Source organism: Perissodus microlepis, chromosome 6 (assembly GCF_051167445.1).
Source record: "Perissodus microlepis isolate ML-2025 ecotype Zambia chromosome 6, ASM5116744v1, whole genome shotgun sequence".
Taxonomy (NCBI): domain Eukaryota; kingdom Metazoa; phylum Chordata; class Actinopteri; order Cichliformes; family Cichlidae; genus Perissodus; species Perissodus microlepis.
In genome coordinates, this window is record NC_140466.1 from 4,575,156 (window position 1) to 4,585,289 (window position 10,134).

The 10,134-nt window shown below is 43.2% G+C and overlaps 1 protein-coding gene across 1 annotated transcript; it reads right to left on the reverse strand.

Annotated features, from left to right (window-relative positions):
- Nucleotides 1-2,540: 2,540 nt before the first annotated feature.
- LOC146384870 (E3 SUMO-protein ligase CBX4-like) lies at nt 2,541-9,731 on the reverse strand. The gene is made up of 5 exons (XM_084930294.1): nt 9,451-9,731; nt 9,208-9,251; nt 8,611-8,676; nt 6,682-6,748; nt 2,541-5,203 (listed from the first exon to the last, which is right to left on the reverse strand). Exons 1-5 carry the CDS (start codon nt 9,517-9,519, stop codon nt 3,728-3,730), a joined length of 1,722 nt encoding a protein of 573 aa, XP_084786420.1. The 5' UTR covers nt 9,520-9,731; the 3' UTR covers nt 2,541-3,727.
- Nucleotides 9,732-10,134: the final 403 nt, after the last annotated feature.

Genomic DNA, 10,134 nt, shown 5'->3' on the forward strand with positions numbered 1-10,134 from the left:
CAGGAATCCCCGGCTACAGCACAAAGGGACTAATACGAAAAACAGCGCAATAATAACCAGACATTTCAGACATCCAATTGACCAAGTTCAGTCCGTTCTGTGGAGCTTAAGCATTGAAGGAATCCTGCCCCAATTAAAGCTTTCCCCCATTTTTTTTCACTTGTCTGGGGATTTAAACGTTTACATTAGAACCAATTTTTAGCCTTTATTAATTTCTTTTTTTTCCATAGGTAATCGCACTAATGGGCAGTTGAAGAAAAAAATTAGTTCAATAAGGTATCATGGCAGGTAGTCAATATTTTTCATGGTTCTCTTCATTTTAAAGCTGAATTCCTTTCACGGATTCCCGTCATGTCTCATGAAAACTTGATTTTCGTGCAGGCTCAACCGGTTTCAAACCAACCGGGCTCGTACAGCCTGCAGTGTGAAAATGATCAGAGAACAGAGAATAGACCGAAATCAGAGGCGCGGTGCTCCAATTCACTACTTAGGGAAAACACTGTGGATAATTATGTTACGTTGACACGAAAAACAAACCAAAAAACCAAAAAACCAAAAAACCGCCACCAGAGTCTTCATGAGTTCACAGTCGTCATAAGGGCTGAGCTCATCTACCAGTCACCGCTGGATGACTGGAGCTTTAGTCACTTTGTTCATTGGAAAAGGCAGGGGGATCCCAGCAGGCTGCCTGCGTAAATGAAACTATTAGTCTCTAATGTTTTTATGTGCAATTTACACTCCAGTTTCTATTCCCACCCGTTTCCCCTTCAAACAACTTTTTTTCTGTGTAAAAACGACACAAAGACTCCTTTATGTGAGCAGCTTTAAAAAGCGTTTCAGAGGAATATTTGTACCAGGCTCATTGGTGGGTTTGGGACAAAACCTGAGAGGATGTTTTTCCCCATTTTACAAACGGAACTAATGTTCACATCATAAAGAGCTCAAACAGTCGGGTTCAGTCAGTAATTTTGTCACGCGTGGAAATTTCTGTCCAGTTCACGGCATTTAAACCGGATCTAAATTTAAAAAGGGCAGGTGGGTCAAGAGGTTTGCAACTGCGCTGATGTGTGGCGCAGTCCAAAATCTGCACTTAAGGATGTGTGCGGATCTGCGTGTGGAGAAAGTGCTGGCCCACTCGAGACTCCTCTCGGAATAAAAGTTTGGCAATTCAAAAAGCACGTGTCTTCTGTGAGACGAGCCCTGGATCTGTTCATCACTCACACGCAAAATCAGCTCAACCTGACAGAAATCAGGAAGAGAAACAGCGCAAATCCTCCGTGCAGCATTTTGTGCAATTCTTCTTTAGATGATTGCAGTAAGAAACCAACTTGTTTGGTGTCTGTCACATTTTTTATTTGATTCTTTACACGAATAAGCGCAAACAGCCATTACAAAGGAAGTAACTTGGTCTTAGATCCTGCGGGGAATTTCCCGCTGTAGCTCCTCAGCTGGAACATCGCGGTAATAATTTGCGGGCTGCTGCTCAGCGTTTCGGAGAGACGCGAGAGAAGAGCGCGCACGGAGGAGGAGAGGACAGCCATTTTCTCTGTCGACGCTCATATTAATGCGCACAGAAAGCAGTTTTATTGGCGGGTTGGAGCAGAGGAAATGGTCGAGAGCTGCCATCTCTGTCATCGCGGTCGTCGGAATGTCAGATTTCATCGCTTTTCTAAAGATTATTTATGCACACACATTGTCGGAAAATACGGATATCGCGCATTTCCCCTCACAGCAGACGGATAGATGATGCATTCGTGTGGCAAGACAAAAATGTTTCGGGCAGCTTTAGGACTGAGCTCACCTGCACGAACCAGCTCCTTCACTATATGCATACATTAAACAAGAAACGTGAAAATAATACCCCGCCTCGTGCCATTAAAGCTGAACCTGTAGGTAAAGCGAAGAAATCAGTTGCCTCCTGTTGAGTCTCTCAGCGTGGCAGCAGGATTTATCGAAGAAACACCTGGCGCGAACAGCTGTTCAGGTCAAAATTATGAGCATTAAATTACAAACGTACTTCTTTAGCATTCATTTCAGCACAAAACAGACGTTTTGTTTTTCAGTCAAAGAATTCAGCGATTCAATATATTCAATATTTAAGGTCTTTCTTTTACTGTTGCATAATTCAGGCCTGTGATCGTTTTACTTTAAACTCAGTTGCTGATATAGGACAGAATTAAACTGCAAACTGCTGTAAAAAGCAGTTTTTTATGTGAGTTAAAATAATTTGCACATATACAAGTGAAAAGGCCTGACTTTGAGCTCCAGTATGGCACACATGCTGGTCCAAAACAGCCTGTGGGATTGTAGGATACTCATCTGAAAATACACCCCAGCTCTGTAATCCTTGTGGCCTGCAGCCCACACGCACGCACACACACACACAGACAGACAGAGCCAAGATCAGATTTAGCTTCTTCTGAGGCAACCTTTTAAGACAACAGCAGCCGTCCTCTTCCTGCTAAAACATTCAGCTCTCTGAGGGGAGCCGAGGTCGCATCACGTGATTAAGGGTACCAGAATAAACACATCAAACACACTCAGTTGCAAACAATTTTATTATTGCAAATTATGATGCATCATAAGAAGCCATTATTTTTTCCTCTGCACACAAAAGCACACGGTGCTCCAGGTTCTCACAGAGCAGCTCAATCCACCTCCAGTAGCGCAGGAAGAGACACAGGGGATCAGAAGTGATTATGGAAAAGTGCTTTTACACACTTCTAATTGCAGCTCCACTGCAAACTATGTCAAGACAAGCCTCTGGGATCCCATACATAATAACTGCACTGCCTTCACTGAACACGTCAGGGTGCCAAAGAACAGAGACATGAAAAGTTGAATCCAGAGAACCCAGCTGGTGGTATTAGTCTGTAAGATTAGACAGCTCAACTAGCAGATTTGTGACTGATGTCATTCAAATAAAAGAAAAAGAAGCCACGTTCAGTCAGTGTGCTGCTGCAAAACATAAATTATCAGAGTCACAGGCGACTGGTGCTCGGCATCAGAGAGGCATGGCTTAAAAAACAGAACAGAAGCAAACATCGAGCTTGAATAATCTTCCATTTAAAAGCCTTTTTAACAATGCAAATCATATTTATTGACAAAAAGGCGCTTCATTTTTCTATATTTGCTTGTTTAAGCATGCCTAATGGCATAATCTGTCCAAGCAGCACGCATCCTTTAAATCTGTCCATCTGTTCGCGCGCACGCATACACACACACACACACACACACACACACACACACACACACACACACACACAGTGTAATTTACCAGGATTCAATATAATTTTCTTCCTAACAAAATTCTCCATATAGCCTACATTTGTTTGACATTATCTGACATGTAGACGGTTGACTGTATAAAACGAGTTACATCCATAGAAAAGTGAAGCGAATTTATTTACACGAGTAAGTGCATCTTTAATTACATCCCCTCATTTGCTCGATCAAATTTTGCAGTTTAGGTTTCAAGAAGATACTGCATGTTATAAAATCTCCAGAAATAACAACAGGTTGAGCTTATAAGAAAGAAATATGCAAATAGACAGTTTCTCGTTAGCTTATAAGAAGAAATATGCAAATAAAAAGTTTCTCTTGTTATCTGAACTACCAATATACAAAATGAAAACAACATCAAGGGTCGATTTGTACATTCAAGCATCCAAAAATACAAATATATGTCATGTACATTTATACAGATGCACAGCTGGTACCCAGATTGTTACGCTGCTATGTACTCCTTGAAGGTAACTGTGAGGCAGTTTGTGGTAATGTCCGTGATGACTATATTCCCAAGGAAAGGTTTGAAGGAGGGAAATGTGTCCTCCTTTTTCTGTTCGTGGTTAGAAACGGACAGCGACTCGGCGTTCTCCTCTTCTGCAGGTTGTTGTGTTTCAAGCTGAGTTTCTGTTTGTGTGTCAGCCTCTGTTTGTCTTTCCTCCTCTGTGTGTGTTAGCGCCTCGGGCTGTGTGTGCGTTTCAGGCTGGGCTGCTGTGGGAACTGCAGCTTTAGGCCTCGACTTGACAATACTCAAGTCAATGGGCTCCACTTGGTCCACATACCCACAATCCTGCAGCCCGGGGTGACTGTGGTGTCCATTTTGGTCGATGTTGATGCTTTGGACAGGTGATGATGCTGTGTTGGGAGCGCTTATGCTCCTGGAGCTCAAAAACCTTTTACTACCCTCACGTTCCTCACCATCTGTGTCAGAGAGGTGTCGCTTTAGCCCTTGAAACCCACCTTGGCCTTCTCTTTTGTCCTGTGATGAGGGGACTCCCCTGTTCAAAGGCCGGGAGAGCAGATTAGGTTTGGTTGTCAATTGCAAAGGCTGATCCTCTGGAAGCTGGCCCTGACCCCTGACCTCAACATGTTTATCCTGTTCTGTCACAGTTAGCTCCGCTTTCAGGGACGGTTCCTTTTCTTTGGGGCAATTTCCATTAAATCCAGAACTGAGAGATGTGGCTTTGTCTACGGGGCTTTTAGCAAATCCATTGATGAGGCCGAGCTTTTTGACGAGCTTCATCTTTTCCAGGTGCTTTTCCGCACCGTTGTCGGTGCCTTGAGGTGGCTTTTCAGCAGCATCACACTCGCCGTTTTTCACTTTAGCTGCTTGCATCCCGTTTTCCATGTACTTGCTCATGACAATAACAATCCGGCCGTTCTTGTTTTTGTTCTTCACAATCTTTAGTTTGCTGCTGCTGACACCGTTGGGCTGTGGTAAAGCGTCCTCCTTAGGTTTTGGCTTCTCTTGCTCTTTGTGTCCGTTGAAGTTTGCCGGAAGCTTCTTCAACTCCATGGTGATATCCTTCACTTTGGTCAGACAGCCCGAGTCCTTGTCCCGAACCCACTTTTGCTGCAGCACCGGAGGAAGGTTATACTCTTTGTTAGCCAGCTCAGGAGCTTGGACGTCTATCTTGGGTTTAGCAAATATGGGCTCATGCACCTTGATGTCTGGCTGGTAGTGATGATGCTTCTTGCTGTTAAGCTGATAGTAAAACTTCTTGCCGTTAGCCTGCTGCTCAGCCTCACGCTCCCTGCACAGCGGCTGGTACTGGTGGTGCTTCTTACTGTTCAGCTGGTAATGCTGGGGCTGCGGACGAAGCATCTGGATGGGGCTGGCGTTCTGACAGCTGTCCTCATCCAGGGACGCCTCTTGTAGGTCAGCCAGGATACTGGACCTCCTGGCAAAGGAAGGCACCTGCGAGCAAACACAGTAATCAGCATTATTAAAAACGCCCAAGCCCCATCGATAAAGAATCAAATGATTTGTGTTGTTTTAATGAGCATTTAAAATAAAGAGCATCCCTTTGAGCTGGGAATTTGATTAATGATTAAGAGTCTCCAGTTTCTATACATGTGTCTTTCCTTTGGTACAAAAAAAAGCTTTCATGGGGCCCACGAGCTGCAATGAAGACACTGTGCTTGGAATGTGTGACGGGGCTCCAAACGAGCACAAGGTTTATTTCAGGGGCCTTGGGTCCATGTTGACACAGCCCTCCTACAGATCCCTCGCAGCTCTCTGAGCCACCAGCCCGGCCATCACAGTGACATTTCAAAGTGTCTCCCGTGGCTGTGACCTCAGCTTGGAGGAATGTCACTGGCTGCTTTGTGTCCCGGCATTGACTTTATCCCATGTGTTACCACCAACACCCTCCTGAGAGGAACAAAAACATGCCTCCGAGGGGATCCCTTAGCCCTTTGGGCCAGTGATTGATGCATTAAATGTACAATCGTAGTCACCTAACTGCAACTGTTAGGTCAGGAAACAGATTCCTATAGAATTTAATGAAGATAACGTCCCTCGCTCATTCAAATTTTCACTCCATAAGTGAACCAATGCCTAAATTTTTACAAATGAAGCTTGGTTATCTCATCATACAGGTAAAACAAAACCCTGTGGAGTAAACCATGATGGGTCATCTCAGTTTAAAATAGGGAATACTGATATATCAGCCAAATATCTGTAACAACTTGACTGATACCCAAATACATTTACAGATGTCTGTGGCCAATATTAATCTGCTGTGTCCCGTGAGTTTTACGTTAAAAAGATAATGTGAAGTGGGTTAAAGACATGAAATTATGCATATTATACGAAGATGCTTTTATTCATGTATAAATAACAACAAGAACAAAAACAAAATAGAAAAACATATTAACCACATATTTATTTGGAACATCTTCATCTAGCATGGCTTTCATAATCACAACTTGAAAGCCAAAAAATTTGAGTGTGAAGCCCAAATGTTTAACAGGCGGGGTCTAACAAAAGGAGCTCTGAGTTGCATTTTGGGGAATGTAGGCTTTAATGGTACCAAAAGCTTTAGTCATGTTAGAGACGAAAACTTTATTTTTTTTTTTTTAGTATCACAACTTTCATGACATGTTTCATCATTTTCACATGATGAAATGTGACATATTTCACATGTTCTTTAATATTTTCTGAAATTTCCTGACCTTAGAGAGAGAGGTACAAATAAAAATGAAACTTAAGCATCATTCATCATTACTGATAATCAAGATTAGCATTTAGAATCATGTTTTGAAGTATATTTCAGTGTGTGAATGCGCTGTGTGTAAACAATGCTATTTGAGCTGCTGCCTTTCTGGTGTTCTGGTTAATAAAAAACAGAAAAACTGAAGTCCTGTTTCCTCGTTATATATTTTTTTCCTTACCTGGACCAGAAGATGTTTTGGCTTGGGTCCTCTCTTGCGATACCCCATCATCTGCTCTTGACGTTCCCTGCGGGAGAGGAATACACCAGCCAATCAGTGAACCGTGACACAGAGATGAGTTGCAGTTGCATGGCAACACGACGTCATGGGTGTCCTCCTCATGCTCTATTAGAAAACGCTGAGCATGTGTTACACTTCCTGATGTAAGGTGAGCATACATTTTTATTTGTTCATCATATATTTACCTGTCCTCACCTTTGTTTAAACAGGATCAAATGTACATTTATCCTCAGCTGCTACAAAAGCTAAACAGTCAGTTTATACTAACACTCAGAATCCAGTAAACAAACTCTATCCACGGTGGAAGATAAGGGCCAACCCCTCTCTGACTTTCCTCAGTCTCCATCCAAGTCCCTCCAAGACAGTAATTCAATACCGCAGACAGGAGTGATGTCAGATTCCTCCCCCACCCTCCCCCCCTCACATCTAATTACAATGACGACTCAGTGTATTTTCATAGCCTGGCATTCAGACGATTTGGCTCCCCCGAGAGGCACGCAATTAGTTTCAATAAAATCCCTCCTCTTTGGAGCAAGCGAGAGATAATTGCGAAAACAGCCGTAGAGTGAAGTCGATGTTTTGCTTTAACGTGTGACCTGCGCCTGAAAGGTTGCTGTAGGCAAAAGCTGAAGGAGACTGAGAGAGAAGCCAGTGACAGTTTAACACAGCATGCATTTAGGAAATTCAATTACACTGCCCTTCACACGGAGCAGCCTGGTCAGCCACTCAGCAGAGTATTTAGCATTTAGCCAAACAGCTAAAGTCACCAAGGTAGCCAACGTTAAAGGGTAATATTTGAATTTTTCTGATATATATGTTTACTAAGATACTATGTAGTTCCTTCAATCTTGCTTTGCTTTTGCACTGTCATCACATCATGAGCCGATTACTTAAAGATGTGAACCATAATGTAAACTTCCCCTCGACTCCAAAATACACTTTGCTTCATGTTCCTTCAGACAGATATTTAAACTCTACCATGCACGATGATGTAATGTGCAGAATGTGACTAAATTATTTTCACATTTGTCTGCTGAGGTTTTTTTGTGCCATCAGAAAGTCTGACTTTAACATGTGTGCAGGCAAGCTGGATTTATAGCACTAGAAACTGTATAAATGCAAATCCATAAGCAATTTAAGCAATGTGAAAGATGCAGATACTTTAAATAAGCAGTACACCTATACAACTAAAGAAGTATAAAGTGACATCATAACTCTGTCTCGTAGATGTGGACTGATCCTAGTACTAGACTTCATTGATTTTTAATGGAGATCTTTTAGTTGAATACTAAATGTAATTCATCTCTGAAAGCTGGTGATATGTGTCTCATGTCCTCTGTATTTGTGTTCTTAAAAGTGGTGCACATCAGAAAATCCAGGGGAAAAATATCTAACCTGCAAAAAAGTAAATGGATCAAACAACCTTTGAACAATCATCATTCACTTATACAGTCATGCTGTGGAAAATGACACTGGTCATCTGGTGAGTGGATGGCAGGACAGCAGGTAGCACTTTAGCAGAATAACATGATGCCAACACTCAAATAACTATCAGGTAACAAAAAGTAGATGCGCAACAAAGTGGTTCAGTTTGATCTGATAACCCTAACCTGAGCTAAACCCTGATCCAACTCTGACGACACATGGTTTAATCTAAAGACAAACATTAAGGCTTTTCTGTTAACCAAACTCTCTACACTTCTAAAACTTACAGGGGAACCTGCTTTACTCTCTGGGGATGGGTGAGAGATATTTTTTGTGCTGTGACAAAAACTGGAAATGTAAGCTACAGTGGATTAAAACCTGTTCTATCGTGTTTTTCAGCAGCCTGTGCACCGGTGAAGCTTCTTTATCAAACTAAAAACGTACCTGTCTTGAAACGCATCAAGTAGTCTTGGGTCCAGGATGTTCTCCTCTGGTTCCCATGTGTTGTATCTGTCCACAGAGGAGAGACAGAGAGCAGTGAGTGCACGCTGGCCAGTCAAAAACGGCTCACCATAACAGGCACTGGCTGAAGATACCCAGGTGACAGGACCTAATTCAATCTATTACTTGTAAAATCTCCCTAGAGTCATAATTGTGGGCGTGCATGTAAACAACATGCTGAGACGCTTGTCCTCCCTGTGGATACACGTGTAATAAATCATGGGTAACTTTTACGCACGGTAATAGGGGGAGGAAACAACGGTCCGGCCTCCACACAAATCTCGATACGTGGCATTTCTTAAACATAGTGTTCAATTATAGACATGTCTTCCTCTAATTGGCACACTGGGGATTGCATACATTGGAAAACCACATCCATCATCGGGGCCAATAAACGCGCCGAGCGCCCAGAGCAAGAACGCGCAACCCCCCGTACGCGCGCCCACGCACAGAAAAATGCAGGCATTTACACTTGCGCACACTTTCTGTTTTGGATGTGGCGTCCTCGTTGAGTGTATTTCTGTTATCAAGTGCACTCACCTTGGAGACCATCCCCGCCACTTGACCAAATACTCAACCCGTCCCTGTGAAGGAGGAGAAACGGGATAATGAGCGTAACGTTACTTTACTCCGCGCTGCACAGTCATCTTAAAATATCGAATAACAATAATAGTAATAATAAAACAACATATGCTCCGCTGAAAACAGAAGTGAAAAAGAAAAATCAGCCTCCTTTCCAAGTGCATGTGTGCAAAAATGTCCTTCGGTGCTCTTGTGACAAACCTTTCTGCTGCGCTTCTTCTCGATGCTCTCCACCGCAAAGACGTGCTCTCCCGCGGCGGGTAGCTCCATTTTCCGATACAAGAGAAGCCGCTCTTCTGCTTTCCCCCCCGTCTCTGCTTTTGTTATCGGACACCTTATCCTTGCTTTCAGCCCGTTTTTCCTCGCTGCTCCTCTGATGTGAAACACAAGACTCCCCCCTCCTCCTATTTTCACTGCACCGCTTCCCTCGCTTTCCCCCTCAGAGGATCTCGCTCTGCAGCCGAGCTCGAGCTGCAGCCAGAAAACACTTCATGCAAATAGCCGTTGGTGTGACGTTACATGAGGGGGAGGTTATTGGGGGCGGGGGTTGTTCCCGTGCTGCATTCGGAGACTGTCGTAAAAAGTGTAATCACGACTTCAACGGCGCGTAAACAACATGAAAAAAGCTGCAAGTGGCTGATGTAGAGGATGTCTTTGGGAAATTTGGCGAGGGATGGAAACCAAGGCAAAAACTGGTAGCTGAAAATTTGTTGTGGGCTAGTTTATTGTGCCAGGATATTAACACCAACCAGACATGAATAGCGTTTACTTTTTTCCTGTAGAAAAACAAAAATATGACACTAATTTTGCCTACATGAGAGTGTCTAAGCTTGTACCCCTCCGGCCTGTTGGTAGGAAGTTCTAATATCATTAAGTCCTCCATGT

Coding starts and splice junctions, on each gene's coding strand:
- LOC146384870 (XM_084930294.1), bottom strand. CDS start 9,519: ATGGAGCTACCCGCCGCGGGAGAGCACGTCTTTGCGGTGGAGAGCATC. Junction 9,252..9,450: donor AGAAGAAGCGCAGCAGAAAG/GTTTGTCACAAG, acceptor CCTCCTTCACAG/GGACGGGTTGAGTATTTGGT. Junction 8,677..9,207: donor TGGCGGGGATGGTCTCCAAG/GTGAGTGCACTT, acceptor CTCTGTGGACAG/ATACAACACATGGGAACCAG.